This window comes from Tenebrio molitor, chromosome 3, assembly GCF_963966145.1.
Source record: "Tenebrio molitor chromosome 3, icTenMoli1.1, whole genome shotgun sequence".
NCBI classification, from domain to species: Eukaryota; Metazoa; Arthropoda; class Insecta; order Coleoptera; family Tenebrionidae; genus Tenebrio; species Tenebrio molitor.
In genome coordinates this window covers 3839557-3864356 of record NC_091048.1, presented here as the reverse complement: position 1 = coordinate 3864356, position 24800 = coordinate 3839557, and the positions used below count along the sequence as shown (strand labels likewise).

At 35.3% G+C, this 24800-nt stretch overlaps 1 protein-coding gene across 4 annotated transcripts in view; it reads right to left on the bottom strand.

Annotated features, from left to right (window-relative positions):
* Nucleotides 1-296: 296 nt before the first annotated feature.
* milt (trafficking kinesin-binding protein milt) overlaps nt 297-24800 on the bottom strand; it is a 37488-nt gene continuing 12984 nt past the window's right edge. For 2 of the 4 annotated variants that reach the window (XM_069042907.1, XM_069042903.1), the window contains exons 2-12: nt 15006-15110; nt 14471-14575; nt 7418-7494; nt 6926-7175; nt 6754-6870; nt 6270-6699; nt 5936-6220; nt 5237-5886; nt 4939-5186; nt 3064-3265; nt 297-1290 (exon numbers count right to left, since the gene is read on the bottom strand). In XM_069042907.1, the coding sequence (XP_068899008.1) occupies nt 1067-1290; nt 3064-3265; nt 4939-5186; nt 5237-5886; nt 5936-6220; nt 6270-6699; nt 6754-6870; nt 6926-7175; nt 7418-7468 (2457 nt within the window). In that variant the 5' untranslated portion in view covers nt 7469-7494; nt 14471-14575; nt 15006-15110 and the 3' untranslated portion in view covers nt 297-1066. Of the gene's footprint in view, nt 1291-3063; nt 3266-3630; nt 4677-4938; nt 5187-5236; nt 5887-5935; nt 6221-6269; nt 6700-6753; nt 6871-6925; nt 7176-7417; nt 7495-7819; nt 7839-14470; nt 14576-15005; nt 15111-24800 lie in introns of those variants that run through there. The other 2 variants (XM_069042905.1, XM_069042906.1) reach the window with 2 other exon arrangements.

The window sequence follows — 24800 nt, the reverse complement described above, 5'->3', positions numbered from 1 at the left end:
CGTTCATCAAGGAGATCTCCTCATTCAAAGTGTAAATATATATATATTTTCGTAATAAACTGAATCTAAACATCAAGTTTATCTTAGAGGTTCGTTTTTACCTAAGAAAGCGACGTATTTTTGTAAATTTTCATAAAGATCACATGTACCTTTTCGGATGACTACCTATATTTCTGAGACTTTTCCTTTTGTTTCGAGTCTAAATCATTTTATTTTTCGTATTTAAAAACGAAAACAACTTTTCGTTACCTACTCGTTTGTATATTGGGTAGTTTAGATGAAATCATATCAAATAGTACCATTTCAAAATCGTCTTTATTTACAACATAATACTAAATGACTTATTTGTTTACTACTAGTAAAATAAATACTTTATACAGCATTATTCTCCTATTTTCACAAGACATAATTACCTTCAGGGAAAAAATTAGTTGAAAAAACCAAAACTGACTACGATTTTTTAATTATTTACTATGGGCTTACGCGACTGTTATTACCTATTCAAAATTCGATTACAATTTTGAAACATTCGCTAAATATAACAAGTAGTAAGAACTAGCATCGAAGCCATGCAATTTTCAAAAAATAACAATTTTGAAAATCATGATAGTATGTATGTACACGTCTCACTTTGTATTTACATTTAACAAACTAGCAGCACCAAAACATTACGAATATAAAAATAACGATTTGTGCTGACAGTATAGCACCTTGTTGAAAAATGAGATACAAATCATAATAAAAAAAAAGAACGAAAAACATATAAAATATCACACGAAAGTAAATAAAGTAGTAATAACGATGGTGTCTGCGTGAAGCGCACCATTTCGAAAAAATGACATAAAAGACCAAACAGTTAGTTTCTAAATCGAAGTCTGCTGAAAATAAAACGTACCGAAGATCTGGAGTGATGCTATTCAAATGCTTGTGACAGAGTGTAAACAGCTGTATTTTGTTCCAAAATTTAACATTAACCGTGTTGTGCCCTAAATAAAAAATTGGTCAAATAAAAAGAAATACTGCTAAACTGCGACTCCATCGTTAGGCACCCGTTTCACTGATACGTCTAGAATAGCCCACCTTTCCGGCCGAACAACAAAGAACTCAGAGTACCGAGAGTGGAGGTCTGTTCGGGCTCTGGTAGCTTCTTCGTCGAGACGGTTCCCAGGTCCGAGCGCGTCACTCCTCCTCCTTGTCTTCGTTGTTTTCTAGAATTCAACTGTTCTAACCGCTTGTTCAACGCGCCGCTTCCGGGCTTGCCAGGTACGCCTAGGCCGGGAGGTGGCTTTCCTAAAAATGTCAATCGACCATATTTACAAAAGTTGAAGAGTAATGTTGTCTACGAGAAACAAAAGTCGATTCAAAAATTAGTTCGTACTTGCACAAAAACTGTCCGTGCCAATTACACATACACAAATAAGTCGTTTAAATTGGATCAAGCGAATTCTGAAAAGTTGTTCAGAATTCGTATTGCCTTAGTTCAGGGTTTTCATAAATGATTCATGCATACAGTGAGCTGTGAAGTATAAAAATGCTGTCATTTGCCACTTATCAGTGATAGTAGACAATTTTAAAATGTCATCTATCAGAATAATTAATAATTCATTTTTTCTATTTCAGTGTCACAATGAGCACTTTGTGACACTTATTTCAACTGAAAATAGTTGCACAGAGTTCTATTTTATAGCATAGTTTCTAGTGATTATTGAATATGGGGTTGGTATTGATAGTAAATGTCAGTGTTGAATGTGATGTCACCTGAATCTGAATCCATGTTGTAGGATCAAAGTAAATTATTATTAAACATTAAGGGGGTAGATTATTATTGTAACAAAATTTGGGAGACAATACCAACCTAAAGAAATTAAAATAAAAGTCACTAGATAATTATTTTATATTAATAGTTATTTAATAAACTAGTTTGTTAATGAAGGCGATTAATAATCGAAACTGTTTAAAGCACGAACGAGTGTAGCGAGTGAGTGGCTTTAATAGTTGAAATTATTTATCGCCCATTAACAAAAGAGTTGATTACAAAATTTTTTCGTTGACCGCAAACTTTTTCTTTTGGGTGACAAATTTTGAAATTAAAGCCAAATCAAAACTAATTTCATCTTTTTCCATAAAGATGAGACCTTATAAATACCTTCATTCTTTTTTTGTCCTCAGGGTAGGCCATTTTTAAATTTTTCAACACTCTCTATTCACTTTTCCACAAAGAGTGTCAGAAGACGTCAACTCCATTCACATTCAATTTCACGTAAAAATCACGGTTGCTACGGAAACCTAGTTACCTTTGAAAAATATGACATGCGAATTATAACCAAAAATGTCGGTTTTTGAAAAAGTGAATTTGTAATTGTGCAGTTATGGAGCTATAAAATATAGAAAACCCTGCTGTACTACCTGCTGCAGTGTTGGTAAGTGCAAACAATGCATGTTCGAGGTTGTTAATACATCAAAATTTAATCAAAACGTCAAAATCGCAAAAATCGTTGATTAATGAAAAATAGTGTATTAATGAGGTCCATTAATACACTATAATTTAGACAAAAGAATTCATTAATATTGAAATTAACAAGCGGTCAACGGAAAAAAATTAAATTAATGAAGCCGAAATAGAATAAATAGCATGTTACAATAGTTTTACAAGACATGTTGTGGAACTCGTTCCTTTAGACTCTAAAGTTTAGAGCACGAGCGTAGCTCGCTCGATAATAGACTATCTTCTGCAACTCATATAACAATATACTATTTTTTTTTGTCTGTAAACAAGTGGGCCTTTAAAACGCTCGTTTCAGTCGCGTTTTAATCTGGCCCACTCATACCAAAAAAGCCCAATTTACACAAGAACTCGTTAAATAAATAACTATTATTAGGCACTAAACCGTAAATTGCCACAAAATTGTTTTTACTTTAAACAATGCCTGATGGCATAAATGGCGGTCACTTGATTGTTCTCTCAACAGGTGTTTACGTAAACATTGCGCTAATTTAAGCTAAGATGTCAACTGTTGTTTCTCATTTGATCGTGTGGTAGTACGAGAATACAAGAGTGCTTACTGTGTGAAGACTGGATACTAGGTGGCGCTTTGGTGCCGATATGAGGTACGTTCTCTGCGAGTTGATTTGGCAAAAGGCAAGTTAGCTGAGCCATGGGACTGGTTAAGGCCGGTCTGGAATAGAGACCGGCGGATATAGAGAGCGCTCCGGGGGCGCCCATCAGATTCGTTATGCCGATCCTTTCGATCTTGCCGATCAAACTCTGAAAAGTTACACATTTCGCTTAAATAATAATAATGCAAATATTGCTACGCGTTTTTATTTTAGAAAAGAAAACTTGCGAACAAAGTAGAGGAAGTTGGGATTATGGTTGATTGACGTGTGTATTACAAAAATCCAGATAAGTGAAACATAATTGGTTTCGCAATTCCTGTCATCGCTCTTGAAAAATATTTTCTCCAAGAATCGTATTTATTCTAGATAGCGATAAACACAAATCATCAATATTTTCGTATCTGTGGTTTTCAGTTGTCACTTTAACTGATCGCTCAATGTGAAAACAACTCAATTTTTTTTCTTCTAGTGTTACATAACCAAACATATACAACACCAATAAAATAAACAAACTCAAATTTACATACTTTTTATTCTTAATTTCGTACAAAAACAATGTACAAAAATAAAGATGTTTGTGAAACGTAACAATAAAACTTGTTAGCAGAAAAGTCTAAATTACGAGTCAAAAGTTACAGGTAGACCTAAAATAATTATTTCAGTTTTAAACTTTTTAAACAATTTATTATGCAGTAGTGATCATTTGGGAGTCGTTTAAAAAAACGCTTAAAATTTCCCAGAAAAAATGTTTATATTGTTTTTGGAATAAAGAAAATTAAATGGCAATTTAGAGTCAGAAGGACAAAGGTGGTCAGTTAACTCTGGTAAAGTGCTAACAATTGCTGCTTGCAAAAGTCTAATGGGTCTGTCACAATAGTGTTAATGTTAGTGGTAATATTATAATGTTAGTGGTCCAGTGTTCACAATAATGTTAACGGAATGTTACTCTTACAGCTGTCAACGTGGTGTGAACTGTCACTGCGCCTGCGCCTGCGTGAAATTCTCGATGGTGATTGGTAGATGTTAACGAAGATGTTAAAGAACCAGACATTTTCTGGATCTCTTAACACATCGTTTCTAACATTAACATCACCATTACCATTATTGTGAACGGTTGAACGTTTCACCAATGTTCTGAAGATTAACATTCTGGCTAATACTAACATTAACATTACCATTAACACTATTGTGACAGATACATAAGGTGTCCTCTGGTGTTGTCAACTTAGGTAATTTAAAAAAAAAGTGGAGCACCTAGACGTCCACTCGGAAGAACTCCAATAGTTTTTGGCCACAGAATCGCAAACTGATTCTTTTATTTTCTACGGATATCGATTTAGGTTAGGATTTTTGGATGCTGGAGTGTTTCAGGAATTTTTTTATGGAAGCTAAATAAATCCTTACATAAAAAAAAATATGTAATGAACAAAAAAAAAATACATATAATGTTACTCCAAAACTGAATGTCAGTCATAGCCACTATCGCCACTGTGCAGGCCTTAATCCAATTGAGCACACTAGTCAACGTTCCAGAGAAGACTTAACTGTCATCTTCATTCCTTAAACGCATAATAAACTTAAAAAGCTACTCGTAGACGAGTTTATTTTGTTTTGTAGTTGTTCAGAGACAAAACGTAAAAAATCACTTTATAATTCTGACAAATTTCTTTGTGATAGCTGTAACTTTTGACTCAGTCCTCAACCAAAGAAGCGTCAATTCTCAATGTCAGACACGTGCAAGAGATTGTCTCAGGCTTCGCAAGCAGTGTTAAAAATAAGATCCAACAGAAAGAAATGAGCAAAATCTGTGTTGTTATTTACCTCGGCTCGTTCCGTCTTGCTGCGCTTGCTCTTGATCATCTTCTTCTTGGCCCCACCTCCGACCACCGTATCTTTAATAAACTGTGGAACAGAACTTAAGATTAGTTGCGGGATACTAAACGGTTCCGGAGATTGACAACGTGATCGCGTCGGACTGCCGTCCGGACTGTTGCACGGCGTCGCCGTTGGGGTGAAACTGTTAGCTCCGCAGGGTGTACTGAACGCCGACGGTGTCGCCGCCTTGATACCTGCAACACCACAATCGACTCGTTTTCGACGACGCCACCTCACACCTCACCTCTCTCGTTCAGTATCTTCGCCAGTCCGTACGTCGTCGAGAAGGTGCTGCAGGAGTTCCTCCTGCTCAGCTGTCCGGGAGTCTGCGGCGGGGAGTTCTGTATGCTCGAGCAGACCGACGCCACTCTGCTGCCTCTGTTGCTGGGGGTGACGAAGGTGCCGTCGTCCGGGTGCAGCACGGTGCTGTTGGTGAGCGTGTACGTGGGGGCCAGCGAGTCGAACACCTTCCCCGGGTTCGTGTACTCTTCGTCTTCTTCCAGATCGCTCAGGCCGTACGACTCGAGACCCATCTCTTCCAGCTCTTTCCCGCCGCGGATCTTCACTCCCGGCCGTTCCTCCAGGAGGCCCCCGAAGGTCGGCTGGGCCAGCTGCGACCACTGGTGCAGCGTCTGCGACCCTTCCATCGGCTTCACGATCTGCAGCTTCTCGGGTAGCTTCCAACCAAGGTAGTTACCGGAGCCGGTGGACATCAGACTGTCTGGTGTCCTGCAGCCGAAAGGAAGGTAAGTCTCGCCTTCGTAGCCCCCGAAGGTGGGTCCGTGTTGAAGGTTGGCCCGACGAGCCAACACTTCTCCAGGGGTGAGTCGCTTCAGAGCTGCCTCCAGGTCGGCAGCGCCCGGAACTCCAGGTATTCCCTTTTGTGGGGCGCCCCTAAATCCAACTGTCAGTACCGCGTCGAGGTTGGCGCGCCACAACTTACGGATATCCGTCGTCGGAGTCCGTTTGGCTGAACTCCGTGTCTGATTGGCCGGTGGAGTCTATGCTAGGGTAGCCGAGAGAGCTGCTGCTGTAGATGGAGCCCGAGGAGCGCCTCATGTCGGTGGCGTGCGCTCTTATGCTCATCCTGGGACCGCCTCCCGCCATGCTGGTGCTGCTCACGAAGCCTCCTCCCATGCCCGAGTGCAAGCTGCCGAGACTCTCAGCGCTGCTCAGCGAGTTCTGCGAGGCGCACCTCACCGTCTCGAAGACCTTCTTGTACTGGGGCCTTCAACACAACAATCAACACACAAATCGCGACAACCCTCGAGACCTACATGTCCGAATTGCCGATTCCGGAGTCGGTGCTGAACTCCGAGTGCATCGACATCTCCAGCTCGCTTTGCAGACTGTCGAAGGGCATCTGCGAAGCGGTCCCGAGGGACGAGAACATCGCGATCCTCGCCCCCGGAGTCTGCTTCTTGCGCAGTTTCCTCAGCTGCTCTTGCGTCTCCCTTAGCAAGCTCTCCACTTCGTAGTAGCGCGCCTTGAACTCGGACAGCTCTATCGCCAAGCTGCCCTGGTTGTCTTTGGTGATCTGCAGGAGACTGTTCAATTCGTAGTTCTCCGACACGAATTTGCTCAGTTTCTCTTCGGTGTCCTGGAGGCGCGCTTGCAAAGTGAAGATCTGCTCGTGCTGCATCCGGTTTTCTTCCTTCTGGCGGTCCAACTCGTCCTCCAAGTAGTTCATGCTGGTGTTGGCGCAAGCTAAATCAGAACCAGAGTAACAATCACACCCGGAAATAAACCCACGCGACTCACTCAATTGTCCCGTCAGGTCCTTGAGCAACATCTGCTCCTTCTCCTCGACGGTTTCCGTGTCTCGCGCCAGTCGGTTGTATTCGCATTTTAGCGCTTTGTTTTCTTCCTCCAGGCCGGCTGAAGACGAAAAATTAGTTCCGGCACAAATATTTCACAACCGGATCCTCCTTACCCATCCTTTTTTGCATCAGTTCCAAGTTGATCCGCCCGCTCGATCCGTTCTCGAAGATCGACTCGTCCATGTCGTTGGTGAGGATCTGGATGAGCTCCGTCTTCTTGTGGACTTCATGGCTGAGCTGTGTTATCTTCTCTAGAGCAGCTTTTAAGTCCGTCTCGAGGGACGCTATAGTGTTTTCGTGTTTGCTGTTGGTTTGCAACAGCTCTTTGCCGATCCTTGCCGTCAGTTCCAAGTCTTTTTCTTTCTGCAAAATGGCACAATCGTTATCGCTCAAAATCGACATCAAAAACAATACTATCTCTGATTGTTCTAATTTTTTCAGACAAAAGATAAGGTGTGTCTCCAAGACGTTTAAAAATGTATCTGGTAAAAATCTCGATTCACAAAATCACTCGCGACTGCTGCTGGCTTTGTCTTTGTGGAAGGACCGAAAAATATTTTTTGCCAACGGTTGTTAAGATTGGGAAAATATTTTTTTGGACATACCTCTTCCAGAAGCCTAGTGACCGCTTCTATGTCATCGTAGGTCTTGGTCATTTGGCTCACCCGGTTACTACATAGAACTAGAATGGAAAAGAGCGATGAAACAGTCGTCGACGAAATGGCAGAATCGTCGGTAATATGTTGTATTAAATACGAGATAAAAAATAAACAAAAAGATAGAGATACGTTATCGCTGATTAAGTAGTTATGTCCCATGTATAGATATGCATCAGAATAATTTCGTTTGTACAATTAGTCTTGATGCCCGGCTTTAAAGTTCGCGGAGCGCTATCTAAAAACCGTAGATTATCTCTGAATCTGACTTAATTGGCAAACACGTATTCCGCAAACATTAACACATTAACACAACATGTGCTGTGTTTATACAGTAATGTCTGTACTTACATAACACATGTTTTTTCGTCGGCACGGCTAAAATAGAACTAACCGCAACAAAGGTTCTGTGGCCGTAGTAAACATTAAACAGCACATCTCCGATTGAATCGGTAAACATTCCGATATAATTTTAGTTACCGCCTCCACTTGGATTACCCTCATTTTAAAGGAAACCACCAACGTTTCGTACCGACAAGTCTTGTATTTTCGAATGTCGCCCGATGATTTTCATGTGAGAGCAACGAAGCGTGTCGTAATAACCGTAAGAAAGGTCAAATTTTTAACCAGTACGTTTAATTAATTTCTGCGTTCGGATCAGGGTCGAGTCGTTCTTCGGCGCTCTTTTTTTCCTGAATTTACGTAAAACTGGCACTTTCATGATAAAACATATCACATTTTCGGATTTGTGACAGCTGTCATTGGCGTGACTTGTATCTGCGAGTCCAGTGATCTGTGTTAAGCTGGTTTCGTGATTCGACGATGCATCATGGTGAAAAAATTGCGAATAAATAAAATTCAAAGCGCGCACTCGCCGTGATGCATCATTAATGAAGAGAGAAAAAATCTGAATTTTTGAATGGATTTAATTGGAAGGTGTAGAAAAAGCTAATAACCAGTTACTTTTTTTTTAGATCCGTTATGATAAATTAATTTTTTGAAATAGTCTGTGACGGCCTTGAAAAGAAAACGGTGCATGTTCATCCTTGAGGTGTCAATAAACTAGTTAAAAAATTTCATTCAGACTTACTCGGTCGTTTCCAAGAAGTGGGAGACGTCTGAGGGGATCATGACAACAAGAATGGCGATGGCGATAACAGATATACCTACAGTTGGTTGCAAAAAAAAACGGGAAGCAAAAATTTTCCTAATATAAATTTGGTTTTGTCCATTTGTCAATTAATTGTCTACTTGACAATATTTATCAAATAATTTAAAAAAATGACATTGAATTTTGATGTTAATTCTAACCTATCTCTCGTAAGAAGGTTTCACACTATAAAAATGTATCAATTTTATTCTGACAGTTCCCGTTTTTTTTTTGCAACCAACTGTACAAAAACTTACGTGTATTCACAAAATAAACGTTTGATATATCGTTTACTGACACTTTTCCACCACAATGTTGAAAAGATATTTCTATGCATATATTTTTTTTTCATTTCTGTTTCTTATTAGATGTTTTCCATCATATTTCATTTCTAAGGTGTTTTTTTTTTAATTTGGCGTCGAAGTTGGCGCTGAAGAGTCGATTGTGAACGCACCACCGGATTACAACTCTGATTAGCTGTTTAAATCTAACCTCACTTTTTGCGTGTTTTTAATTTGCAGTTTGAAAAATCAGTACCTATTTTTAAGATGAATGGTTCATTCACAATCGACTCTTCAACGCCAACTTCGACGCCAAATTAAAAAAAAAAAACAAGCTTTATATTCTCCCTGTTTTTATTTTTTTCCTTTTTTGTTCTGCTAGTTCCATTTCAACAGCAACAGGAACTTTCATCTAATAATCTAATTTAATAAGTAAATTTCGATCTTTCAATATTCCCTTTCTATCGAAGTGTGGTATTAAATTTTTTAATATTTTATTAAATTGTCATCAATCAAGCTGTGACTGTGACTGACTATGCAATTAATGAACATCTTTGCTTTAACTCCTTTTGGGTTTAAAATTTTTCGTTATTCTTTCTAATAATCCCATTTGAGTCCTCATTTCTTCAACAATTTACGTTTTAATTGTACAATAATTTTCATGTGCACGAATATAAAATTAAAACAAAACAACGGATACAAATAGTTTTCTCAATCTTCTTGTTAACTCCATTGGAAAAATTTTACTAGACTACTACTATAACTGTACCTCATTCTCTGCAAGTCTGCCATTTAATATTATAGATTATCGTTAAGTTGAACATCAAAACGGTTCTGTACAATAAACCTGTTAATTGAAATCTTGAGGCAAACTACAATAAAAATTAGCAACTGTAAGATACCTGTTAAGGCATGATCTCATTTATATCTTTGCGAATTCCACATAGTAACAATAACTCAATTGTTAATTGTGGTAAAGAAAATAACTATCAACAATAAAGTGTAGTCGTAAATGTCTCAAACCACATTAACTGTATGTTTTCGAAATAATTTGAAAACATTTCTATAAAATCTTTAACACATTCTCTATTTTAGAGATGTTTTACCAGACGTAGATAAATATTTTTAACAGAAAAACTCCAAAGTAAAGAAAGATTCTATTTGAATTACATATTTATTATTGGCATATTATAAAAAAAAAACCTTCGTTACATCATAAAAGTCGTAATAACTACAAAAGTATAAGAAAACATTCAAGTCAGTGTTCAAGTGATATTAAATGAGTTATGTAATGGTGCTTGATGTAACTGCTGGAAAATGGACAATGCAAACATAAAATTAATCACTGTTTTTACTTAGCAACTGAAGAATTTCCTTTGGAGATAAATAGGATTTTCTTTATGCCATACTGTTATTAGGATTTATCAGTACTCAATGCTTGATTGATATGATACCCATAACAGACTAGGCCGTTATTCAAAATTATCAGACCGAGGCCGTTATTTTTGCTACCGTTGCTACGGTTGCGGCACAGATGACAACTAAATTTAATTTTTGAAGTAAAGAGTATTATTGATATAAAGAAAACTATAAAACAACATACGGCCGATATGGATATAACAGACTCGGTTGATTATAAAATCTCGGCTCTGCCTCGATTTTACCATATCTCAACCTCGTCTGTTACATAACCCATATCGGCCTAATACCGTTATATACTATAATAAAAAATAATTCATGCAAATATGTATATCGGCTGTTCATTAAAATTTCCCGTCAAAGTTGAAGAATCGATTGTGAACGCACCACTCTTCAGTCTGTCATCAACTTGCAGATTAAAAACACAAACAACGCAAAAAAAGTGAGGTTAGATTTAAACAACTTTATCCGAGTTGTAACGTGTAACACTGACGGGAAATTTTAATGAACACCCGATACTTTTTAATGTGTCTATAGTATGAAGAATAAATTTGATTTATTGTAAATTGGTGTTAGGGCACTTGCAAAAATCTCACTGCTGTATTTGCTTCATTACATACATATTTTCAAAATGGAACAATTGGACAACGTTGGGAAACGGAGCTTTATTTTCTAAAATTACTATAAAAACGTCTTACAAAATTCGGTTAATCGATTGCGATCCATTGAATTTGTTATTAAAGTTGGTGCTGGAACTGAAGCCGTAGGTATTTTTGAATCGATACACTTATTTGTGCATAAATTAATGTTACAAAATGCTATCAGTGGAGTCAAACGAAGGGCCCGTGTGTTCTTAGAACAAAATGATGAACACTTTCAGCATCTGTTGTAACATTGCCATTGTAATTTTTCTCTTAATCCCTCGAATCCTTAATTCGCCATTTTCTGTTTTACAATTGTCATTAAATGTGACGTTTGCCGCGATAGTTCAAAATTTGACATGCGTTGACAGTTCCAGCGCCAACTCTAATAAGTAACAAATTCAATGGATCGCCAGATAAAATCCATTCGTTTTAATAAACAATTGTCAATGTCAAAAATTCTTAAAAGACCGTACTGTACCACCCCAGATTCCCCAGAATATTGTATTTATGGACCAGATGTATAATGGTTTTTACACTAGATTTTTACTGAGGTTTTGACGTTTTTCTATGGCAATTACACAAATCACAATAATAGTGTCATATCCAGCGACCGATACGAAAGTACCTACAGAAAAATGATATCTGTTAAGACCTTGCACATCAAAATCAATGTTTCGTGATGTTTAATGATTCTGAAAAGTTAGTTGCGTCTTCAAACTTGGCAAGAAGAAGGTTTGTACAGAATATTTACTTGAAATCCAATAAATCGGGAAATAAAATGTGGATTGAAAAATAAAAGACAAAAACTAGTTTAATATGAGAAAAATGAAAAAACTAGGAAATAGGTTACATCAAAAATATGAACAGCTTTCTCGCAAATTTCTTTCATCGACATTCATGGTTTTTCCGTGTCCAATTCTTTACAGTATCGAACTACTGCCATCTTTTCACGTTGAAGAAGCGACTGACCTGTGCCCCTTTTACGTGAAGCCATTCTTTAACTTTAAATTCTTCACCAATTTTGAATTTTATGCTTTTATATTTAAACAAGTCCCGCGCATGTCAAATACCTAGATGAAATTTGGCTGACACTCAGAGATACCAAGATTGATTTATGAAATAACTAGGTTTGACATTTTAGCAAGTCTACCAACTTGACAACATTTTGACAATTGTTTATTAAAACGAATTTACTGTAGAATGAATGACCAGATTTCGATTTAGCGAAACAAAACTTTACCTAACAATAAATTTTACTAAATTTAGTGAATTTAATGATATCATATCTATTGGCTATACCAGCCAACGCCTATCATTTTTAATGTCCTTGAAAATACGCAAACACCCATTTAAAATTTGAGCGTGTTATTACAAACGCCTCGCAAAGTAAGACATTTATTAAATTCTCAAATTAGTTGTTATTAGTTGTTATTAACTTTATTAACATGCTGCGCTACTAATATCTCTACATAACCTCAATTTTAATATGATAGATTTTGCATCGTTGGTCAAAAGTGTACAATGTTGTCAGTTCTATTTTGGGTGTAAATTGCGGTGTGATGGTTCTTTGATTAAAAAAACAGACTATATATTTTTTCTATTTTGCACCTTTAACACAGTCAATATAACACTCAAATGGGTTTCGAAATTCGAAAAGGAGTTTTCGATACCGGTTTCAGGAACATTTACTTAAATTTTTAATGTTGGCTCACAGTGAGTAGTTGCACTTTAGGACACTTTAAATTCAAAACTTGCAATTGTTCGTCTAGTTACCAGTGTTACCAACCCTTTATATCTGCCAAATTAATTTATTCCTAACATTATGTTTTGAACTTTTTTTAAATTTAAAATTTCAAATAGGGGCAAAAAAGAAAAAATATTGTATTACGCTCGTTTTATAAACCATTTTGTCACACGCGTTTGTTTATAAACGCGTGCGACAAAATGGTGTCTTATAAAACTCGTATAATAAATTACTATTTTTGCATTCTATACAGTTATGGATGGACTGCATCTATTGCTAAATTCAAAATCATTTAGTAAAGTGGTACTTTGTAACATAACAATCATTACTGGATAGCACCGAAATTGGCTGTACCATTCTTTGATATCTTTCTCTGTACTTTTCCGGCAACAAATCGAAGGGGCTCCCATAACTGCGTTTACAATATCTTCTCTAAAAGAAATTGCGCTTTCTGTTTTACTTTCTTGCGTTTCCATCTTTTCCAAAACCGGAATATTCAAATTTTCTTGTCACTTTTATACAGTATGTCCTCGGATTGAGTTTACAAGAGGAAATAAAAATTGCATTTTATGTGAGGTCATACTTTTGTTATGTAGTGTACAAAATTCCTCTCTTCTTGACCTTTTGTCGGTTAGTAAGCCAAATATATTTAAAATATTTTCATAACAAAACATTTTTTATTGTGTGCACTATGCAAATTATTTCTGTTTCCTTTCTATCCGTAAGATTGTTTATGAACCAGACCTTCACTCACGATATTACAACTGCCCTCGTTTAGATATGTAATCTTCTAGTTTTACGATTAGACCTCCACCTTTTCAAAATTACTTTTTTAAACACATATACTGACCTTTTATTTGACTAACATTTTTTTATCACCATTTATTTTGTTTTGTAAATTAATTAATGTTGGAGTTAAAAACATAAGATTGTTCGTCAAAACATGTCAAAATATTTTAGTCCAGTCACATTGATATGGATGCACCTCAAGAAACTCTTCTTGATCCATTTCTAATTTAACTTATGAAAAATTAATGACCTTGAAAAGTGATTTCAGTAATGTACAGATACTATTTGTATTTTCACAAGAGATTAAAATCTTTAATTAAATCCTGACAGATAAGATGTTTCAATTTAAAATAATAAATTACATTTAATTCTTTCAGTAGTGCAACAAAATATACAGGGTGTTTTCGACGTTGACGCGAGACTGTTTTCTAATTAATCAAATTTTTATACATTCCTCAAGTTTTCATCAATGTAAAGAATACGTTTTCCTACTCTTGGTTGATTTCATTTTTAGAATATAAATTTCATTAATGCAAATCCACTTACGTAACAAATTTCAAAACTAGAGAAAAGAGTTATTTGTTACGAAGGAAGTGAACCATTTGATTTTTACTATTTAAATACAGTAAACAAGAAGTGATTTCAAAAAATAAAAATTCGCATTCCTTTTCTACTTCCTTAATTACTCTTCTATGAAGAAGCTTCGGCACAAAATAATATTCACTCTCGTTATTCTATTATTTTAACGTCGTGACTTGTTTGCTCTCTAATTCGTGATTGATATTTTCGAGACAAATTTCCTTTCAACAATACTTTTTATTTTAGTCGACGACTATCGTTTTCATAGCAAGAATATTTCGACCAAATCAACGCAATAAAATTGTAATAATAACAAAAAGCTTCCGGGGAATATCATGTCTTTGGAACATAACTACTTGTCAATGGTGAAAAGTAAAAAAAAAAAAAAATACTTACGAAAGTAATTAAGAGTTTCTCGGATCTGATCCGGAGATAATTTCAAATCGGCTTCGTCAACTTGCAGCGCTGGAGACGGAATGAACCAATCCTGGTTTTCGTAACCTGCATAATAATTAAAATGCACTCTAGAAGGTGGAAACACGAGAAAAAAAATTAAGGCGTCGGAGGAAACACCGTCGCACCTCTATCGCAAGTATCACAAGACAACGTCGAGCAACTAATACGAATAGATAATAAAATAGAACCTTGAAAAAGACTACTACGTTAACCGATTGTTGACAATTTTACCACAACTTTGCGTTTATTTGATGTTTCAATAATCGTGCAAACAATTTTTTCCAACGGGCACGCATGGGTGCTCGTTAGCTCGCTCGAATCGATTCCAATTTGTAAAAACGAATTTGTCGTCGCGACTGTTAAATAATTTGACTTTTTTAAAATGTGACCCGAATCGCCTCTCCACCTTGCAAAATTTTCCGCAGATCGCGGTAAAACTAAAATTCGAACGAAAAAAAAAATTGTTTGGACTCACCTCCGAACTTGGTGAGGGTGTCGGCCCTCAACTTGTACTTGGGGATCTGCTCCTCCAGAAGACTGATGATCTCCACTTCGGGAAGTGATTCTCCACTGCACAGCTCTAATATAAGATAAATAGTGGCGTCATTAGCAACGTGTACATCGAGGTAAAGGATCATGTGAAGCAGTACAAGGCAAAGCGTCGAATAAGAAAATAATAAATACTAATAATAACAGTACCGGTGAACTACACATTCGCACATAAAACACAATCGTAAACACACATAAGTAACAACAGGTGTCCGATACTTGATTAATCAATTAACTGTTACTCAATAGAAAGAACAGAAAAGGAGAAAGAAAGTAATCAACGGTATAGAAAGTAATAATCTTCTGTGGTATTTACGACAATTGAAGAAACAGTGGTACTTTGACCGGTTAATTGTAGCAATTTAAATAAAACGGTTTGGGGAGAAAATTACAGTTTACGTAAACGTCGGCGTAATGTCCCAACTTTTGGATCTTAAATTGTCTCGTTCACGATAAAGAGATACTTCGCAACAATTTAAAAACGCTAAATGGGATAATACGCACATTTCTATTAGTTGCGACCTACCAAACAAGTTAATAGCGGTTTGGAGTTTTTACAAATTTGAGTGCCAGTAGGTCACTTATTAATTTATGGCATATTTACTCTTGATTATCCTTAATGACCGGTCGTAATTTAATTAGGGTACGACTGATTGGTCCAGATTTTACCTGACCGTCAGAGAAGACAGGAAAATTCTAAAAATGCAGTTCATTTTTAATTTCCGACAGCTGCAAACGAATTTACGGGGTGGCGTAAAATTTAATTTATTTGTTTATAGAGAACCCTTCATCAAAGGGATAATTTCTAACTTGATATTTCCTCTGTTTAAAATTACAACGGCTTTTGAATATACAGGGTGATAATGCAAAATTTAGGATTAGTTACATAATTCATACCTTTATTACCTTTCTTACATGTATAGTAATTTTAGGATATTGAAAATATTTAAAAATACGTTTTTCTTTTAAGCTTCAACACTTGTTGCTTTAGCTCTGGGAAATCATATTCCCTTTTGAATTTTTGTTTAATTGGAAAACTTTAATACAACCTACACTTTTTTTGTCACGGGGTACATTTATATGTATTGAAGCTATGACATAATATTTCTTCAATTCTTTAAAAACAATTTAATACGGAGATATACCAACTTTGTTATTCAACTTTCTACCATTGTGTATTGTTACAAAAATTTAAAACCACATCGTTTCTCAGTATACTTGTAATAAATTAGATTGTTATAAAAAGAACGCACGGCATGGACGCCGGATTTATTTATCATTCTTTAGAAGCACTCTTTTTTTCTATCATCATTTATTTTTGCTATATCCCCATTGTTTTACATGACATCCATGTCGGAGTTAGTACAGAGGGCATAACGGATTCCAGAAAATAGTGAAATAAATAATGAAGTAATGAAGTTTCCTCCACCGGTCACCCATCCAAACATTGCCCGCGTCCAAGGCTGCTTATTAACTGCACTAATCGAATGATGATTGTGCTTTCATAGTATTATTATCATTATCATCATTTTTAAAAGTACAATTGCTTTGTATTTAACAGTATTGACATTGACTAAATTTTTAAATTATGTATTTCCTTTTGATAAAATAATTCCCAATTCCACATCAAAATTATCCAAATCAGTCTCTCTGTATACAGGGTGAGTCGGGAGGAACGCCCGAAACTCAGTGAGTGTATTCACATATGCAAAATAATTATCTGATTTTCATTTGTTTTCAAATGTATTTATGAATACAGAAAGATACGCTTGTTTGCAAATCACACAAAAAATGTATGGCTGCTATTTAAAAAACCAAAGTTGGTTGTCATAGCAGCGAAACAAAAGAAGATAGGAACAAACTAGAAAGACCAGATGATGCAGGATAATACACCAATCAACTTTTATATTAAACATAAATTGTCAAATTAAAAAGTTACAGCCAATATTTGATACTTTTGTTCCACCCTGTATGTATTACACTCGTATTACATTCGTTCCATTAAAGCACGACGAGCGTAGCTTTAAACACACTCATATGATAATAAAGCGTCTTATTAAACTCGTATAATAATATACTATTTTTTCATCAATAAGTTTTTACTACATTTTAAAACGAAAATAATTTCTTGTACTATCAGTTGGTATGATCATTATTACACTACGAAAAATATTATTAATGCTAATAATTCTAAACAAAAACATTCAGTTAGACTTCTTGAAGCCAGCTTTTGAAATTCACCAACCAATACTGTCTTTTGTAATCTTCCATTCTTGTATTATATTGGTGAATTATATGGTAAATTATTCAATAGTGGAAGTATTTGCCCAAGAAATTATCACTTATGTTGTTATGATCCTTCTTTCATGTATCTTTTAGTGGATTTAATCAACACAAAAGTAACTATTCTTTGATAACTTACCAATTATTGTTAACAGTTAGTAACTAACTGAACAAATGCATTCACATTTTGATCACTCTTGTTAAGATATGTGTTGTGTTAAATCACTTTTTTGTTCTTTGCAAATTGTGTCAATCACTTCTGCTTGGCATGTGAAGATCTGCCGTTACCCTTGACGCACACGTACGAAAATAGCATTTTTATCGTTGATTAGATAAAGAATATAAAATCAAACACATATTTGTCGTTAATTAATTAAGAGGTTCGTGTCAATTAAGCAAATTCACTGAAGAAATTCCTTTAATACTCACTGCACTAGTGACCAATCTGCATTCTAGTCGTAGAAATGCAAAAAAAAATATGAGATTAATTTTAATTAGCACTTTCGTTTATGTTCAATGTTTCTAGTGAACTATTTTTATTTCACTAGTTTTCTTTTTCTTCTTCAAAATCACAACTGACTGAATAAAATATAAAAAGGAAGGAAATTAAAGAATCAATTTGGATGACTACCAATTTGATCAAAAGATATTAGATGTCTTAGAATTCTCCAATTTACACCATTCCAAACGAACTCAATCGGATTTAGATCTGGACTTCGTAGTGTCAATTCTGGTGTGTTTGTCATTTCTAGATAATCTACCGGAACGGCGCGAAATTTTCAAAATCCTGATTAATTATTATTGTTTCTTGAGTACAAAATAAAGTACGACTATCAAGAAGAACCAACAAAAAAAAGATTTATAAGAAGAAAAGATTTTTGGAAGTGTTTCAGGTAGAAAACTATGCCTTTCATAGTAACAAATGACCTTCTTCTACACTGATTCCTTCATTAATTTGATTACAGTAATTTTCTAAATTACACTAATTTAATTTGTATCATCATTTATAGTGAATTCTTGTATTTTATTTAAACATGCAATTTCTATGGCAATTTTCTCACCAAATTATCAAAAATTGATTTGATCGCAAACTTTTTCCAATAAATAATAAGTTTCTAAACACTGTACCTTACGCATTCAGGTAAATTACCCAGCAAATGTAAATGCTCAGATAATGAACATGTGTACGGTTTTTCACTAAATACTTGTCAATACAGTTTTAACTGCAAAATAAATAAGTTAGGAAATTGGACACTCATTGGAAGTGTTATTTGTTTATTCATGATGTCAATGAACGCAACAACAAATAAAAATTGCCTTTTATAAAAAGTATTACGTATGTAAGAAATAAAATACTATTGGAAACAAGATAAAGAGATCAGATACATAAACATAAAAAACAGGAAAATTAAAAATGTATAAAAACGAAAAATTTTTGGTTGTAACAAATTACATAACTGTCGTTTTTTACGGCATGACATTTAAATATTAGTAAATTAAGACACCACAATGACGTCCTTGCACAGGTTAAATATTGCAATTTGTTATTGAAAAGCTGTCTGTGCAAGTAATTAGCGTTTAGTGTGTACGGTTGTAATTAAAAGCAAACTTATTTTGCAGCAAAACCGCAAATATCAGGAAAAAAATATAAACAAACTCCGATTATGGGATTAAGGTGTTTTCATGTTTATTATTATGACACAGATGATAACGTCTTAGATTTTGGAAGAAACAGCTACGCACTAGAAATCTTTAATCTTAAAATAAACGTCAATAAAATCAGTCACAACAAATTCTTACCTAAGAGTATGTAATGTGTAAGATGTATTTTATGATTGTATTTTTGATAAAAAAAGTTATACATCCAGATATACAGACTAGCGTCGATAACGAAAAAAATAAACAGCGATAATTTTTTAAAGGTGTAACAATCGCTACAAAATATCTAGATGGCACCACCGTTAAAACTTTTCGAATACATAGTTAATTTAGAATCAATGTAAAATTTAAGAATTGCTCATTTATAACAATAATATGTCATTTTTTTTAATTTAATAAACAAAATAGAAAAAAATAAACAATATCACAATACAATTCTGTATTCATCGGTGCACTGGAAAATTAGAAGATATTAATAAGTTCAAGAACAAAGAAAGTTATGAGAAAGTAGATTGCTTAGTCGACATATCGGGAAAAAATCACCTTTTTGGAACAATAGAAAAAAGTAAAAGAATTGTTAAAAAGGTTCGCTTTGAGAATATCTTTAGACGTGATATATATGGCAAAAGAGTGCTGCTGCTTAAACTGACCCAAAGAAGAAGGTGCTTTATGTTTCATGTGCTTTCATAGTCTTCTAATTTGAAACCAAAAGAAAACTTGTGGATCATACTCAAACAAGTGAAGAAATTTTGTGTATTATACTCCGACAGCTTTCCAAACTGTCCTCTAATGCATGCCATAAAGAGAATGCAGTTCCAAAAGAAGTCAGTTGTCTGGGTTTATGTTCTGGGAAAGCTGGTCTTCACTGTCAAAATAAAAAAATCACAATCCACGGATCTTGTCCTGAGAGAGAAATCACAAGGTGCCAGGTGTTGACCATCAGGCGGATGTTTCTAATATTTGTCTGCTTTATAGTACAGAGTCATCGCAGTAGGCGTGGGTGACGTAGTTGAATGTGCCGCAAGCCTTATAATATGAGTAAGACTAGTATCGCCGATAGGCAGCGCTACCGGCGGTGGTGGAAATCTGTCTGATAGTTTGTCTAACGTTACGAGACTAACGACACATCCAAAATTTGTGTGGGTTTCAACGCCAACTGCGATGACACACTCATTTATAATGACCCTGTATAACATGAAGCGTTGTCCACTTTTAGGATTCCGTAAGACATGTCACACACTTTTAGGAAGTATACAGGGTGTTTTTTAAATGCTAGTACAAAAAAAAAACTGGGTCATCTGGAGATTCTGAAGAGTCCAGAAAACCATATTTTTAAATCTAAAACGGTAGGGATAAACTAACCTTGCCCATGCACATTCTACGCCACAGACACAACAATAAGTTAAACCATAGCAATCCGACAATGCTATGAACAAAAATACAACAAAATTATTATTGTTGCTTGACAACCCCAATTACCTTTTTAATTACCTTTATTTAATTCAGTAGCGACTGACAATTTTAACCAAAATTTAATTTATTTTTATCTCGAAAACGAAAATAATTTTATTAAAGATTTTTTTGTGTATGAGTTCTACTCATCCTCACCTATTACCAGTCTTTTTTTGTACTAGCATTTAAAAAACACCTGTATAGTTGTGTTCCACTCTGGATTAACTGTGCATCGATTCTCTACACCTATTGAGAAAAAAAAAGCAATCATCGTTGCTTAACTCCATCTGTGTTAGTATGTTAAGGAGGCACTCATTGTGTCAACTGTCTTTTGGTTTCAAGTTCAAATTCATCTATCTAGGTTTACTTTTAAGATGTTTTAGAAGTACCATTCTTGTTCTTTTTTCGAGTTCCTTTGCACTATTTTCGCTTTTGGGAATCTGATAAATCATCAAGTCCCCACTGACAACAAATTTTCATTTCCTTCAAGTAACTGGGCAAAATACTGTCAATAACAGTTATTCCAAACCTCAGGGAAGATCTTCATTTTTTTAATCAATCGTGACTATGGTTTATTGGCAGAAATAGAAGAGAGCTTCTCAATGCACTGTTTCAGAGTTCTTGGCAAATGAATTTTTTTTTGCAAACAAATTCTAAATGCCAAGAAACACATATGTATATCTTGCACAGCTTATTTAACTCTACAACTGATGATATACGAGTTTGGGGAAATTTCTCTTGCATGATGCCAATAAGTCAGAAATAAAATTTATAAAATCTGCTCAAGTTGTCAAAAATTGTCTTCACCAAATTAAATCTGGTAAATCCAATTCATTTAAAAAGTTAGGTAGCAACTTTTATTTTTGGTAAATTTTATTCAATAAATTCAAATCTTCTTACCTATTACTTAACTTTAATAATTCTCAGCCAGCAACGCAACAATACAACTGATTCATCTGGAGATTCATTCATAATGCGTATGAAGTTAATGTAATTTTGATGATTACCAAACACGTCAGCAACCAGGATAATATCAAATTCTCTGTCAACATTATTATGACAAATTAAACAAAACTACACAAACGCTTCAATTCTACAACTAGAGAATTCTTAATTACACCAACGTTTCCTCTTTTCTAACTTTGGCAACGTAAAAGCGACAGTTTACCCAAACCAACGAACCTTGCAGTATACGAATTACACAATTTTTCCATTTCTCTTCAAACAACTCATTTTCTCCACATTTGACATTGTAAAAATCCTTGTGCAAGGTACCTACGTATTATTTCTACGAAAATTAATTTAATTATCTAATCTTGATGACCACATTTACTCTAACCTGATTAAACGTCAATAAAGTGTGTATCTAGAATCGCGAGTTTAAGTGGAAACACAACAATTACACAGAAAACAGTTTAACGAACGTGTTCTGTAATACCCATTAAAAAACATAAACTAATAACCGACGCTACATCGTGTCACCATTGGTCTCTGTCCCCGACGATGTACCACCTTCAATTATTTTTAGACGTATTCCGTCATACTTAAAAATAATAAAATCGACCGTAACTTTTTTTATTTGCACAGTACTGTACGTACCTGTACAACTACAGGGAGAGAAAAAAAAAACTGTCACTTTTGGAGTCTCTGTTATTATGCGAGTCTCGTCCCGGAGAAACTGAGCACTCCTGTGACTAATGGTCTGGTCGTCGACATGTGACACTCTGTATTAAACCATTCACTACCGGTGTACCCAGATCTTCGACATGTAATTGACATGCTCGATGCATCAAAGCACTAAACATAAATGACGCAAAATTTTCTATGACACATCAACAAAAATAAGTGGTGGAAGCGCAGTTTTCTGAGTAGAGTGGCAGGTGCTGTGGTGGATGTGAAAGAGGAGAATCTACTTACTATCCTAGGTGTCCCAAAAAGACATCCCGTCGATCGAGGAAACACGAAAAACGATTAATACAATTCAAGACACATTTCTGGTAGATTTGGGGACACAGAATAAGTAATAGAAATCCTTTTGACCGGCAACAGCCGGTTCACCTCTACGTAAATCCACCGCAATCTTTTCTATTGTAACTTAAGTAGTTTATTGGTGCTTAAGTAAAGTCAATGAAACATTGCGTGCCGCGATAAAAGCAACCAATTAATTTTTATTCGAAAACTATTTAAAAAAAAACACTTGCGTAAGACTCTGCGACCATCTTCAAGGTTTCGAAACAGAAAAAAAATCGGTTTGAAATTTTTCAAATTAATTTATTGTGAGTCTGTGTTATGTCACACTTCTGGGTTAGCAAGATCTCATGGCGGTTTACGATTTAAAGGTTGACAAATGGAATAATACGGTTGCCAACAATTCCGCCGGCCTTCAATGAAATCATGACCTGACCTAATTAGTTCAGAATAAATCATAAGATTAATTATAATCTGATTAAAAATACATCTCCATATTGTTAACTCAACCCAAAAGAGAAAAAAAAAACTGTTACTATTGTTGTTACTATTTTTACAAAATTTGCGAAACAATTATTACGTGTCCAAGATAAAGTATGACCGCCGGAAATACTTAAATGTAAAAGTGGAAACAGGACGACCAATGTAAACTCGGACACCAGAAATAGAACGCACAATTATAGCTTCTTAAAGTGACAAACGATGCAGGTATGCAATTCTTATTAGATAAGTGCGACCACTACAACAGGAATGATTGCGAAAATAAATTTTAAAGAATAATCATGGAAACGAGAAAGTGTTAAAGGAAATCTGACAAAAATTGGCAAAACTGTTGGTTAGGGAAATATGTACTCGTACTATCAAGATGCCACAGAATGGCAAATATTTTGTTTTATTGACCTGTGAGAAATATTCCAAACACTTCGGCACTAGTGAGATCATATTCAATTACGCAACAGAATGTCAATGTACACTCAAACAAATATGAGGTGTGTGTGCTGGCAGCTGTAACCCGTCACCTTGTGCCAAGCAATAAATAAATAATATATTACTTAACCAGAATTTGGAACATGCTTTGGGTACAACACATCAACAGTTAAACGTGCCACTTACAAAAAAATAATTTTGCGCCCGAACCGCACCGTCCAATTAATCCGCGCACCGCACCGCACAATGTGTCACTTTGCGACAGCTCATGTGACAAAACTGTTCCTGAATCCATCGACAGGACAGCCGAAGAAAAATCAAACGGTTCAGCTGCATTCTCTATTTTCTTCTTCTCCAAACCGGTTATGCAAGAGGTTACGTGCGTTCTTCGGCGCCATTAGAAGAAATTTCGGTATGTGTACGCGATGGTTCCTGCTGGAGGGATCTTGACGACCGACGGCTACTGTCGCAGAGTTCTCTTCGCTCTAACAGGATAATTGCCACTCTCGAAAAAAAACAATGGGGGACTTGTGAAAATGTTTAGAAAAAATACCGTGCAATTTGCATAAATTAATGACGGTATCATTGTGCTGCCCAAAAAAAAGATTATTTTCTTCCGGTAATAGAAAACATGGGGAACTGTGTGATCAATTAGTGTGATAAAAAATAAAACGGAGAAGAAAATTCTTCGGAGCAGTTCATTGTATTTTTATAATGGTGGAACGGTGAACTCGCTGGAAAAGATCACACAGTCTCTGAGTTAGTTAGAGATGAATGAAAATGGAAACTTAGCACGCTCCGGATTAATTGGAATAATTATACGGTTTTATATCATTAGAAGAAATTAGATTATCGCCCGGAGTGTAAAATATTATATTATCACAATTGAATAATTTAATGAGACAACACTACATTCAATTAAAATCAATCAAATCAAAATCAAGCTCTAGTGAATTATTTCATTTTATAATACAATGTGATCAAAAAGAAAACAAATCAGAGGAGGCGTTGCAAATTATTATCGGTCATGTCGTAGCGGAATTCTATGCAAATAAGCGTTCAATGCATGGGCGTAGACAATTTGTGGTCTCAAACACTACTGTACCATAAATCATACCTCATGAATTTTAGACACTGGAGTTATAATTGTGCAATTTATTATTATGTGATAATGGAGAAAATGTATAAATAAACAAGACCAACATTTTACATTCGTAAGAATGGGTAATTTACCAACTTTATAGCCCTAAGCGACGCCACTGGCAAGCAGATTTTTCGCGGAAATGTCAAACAAACGTCAACGATGCGCTGTTGTAAACCTAGAATAGTTATTTATTATACGAGTTTTATAAGACACCATTTTGTCGCACGAGGAGCGCAGCGACGAGTGCTATAAAGCAAACAAGTGCGACAAAATGGCTTATAAAAAAAA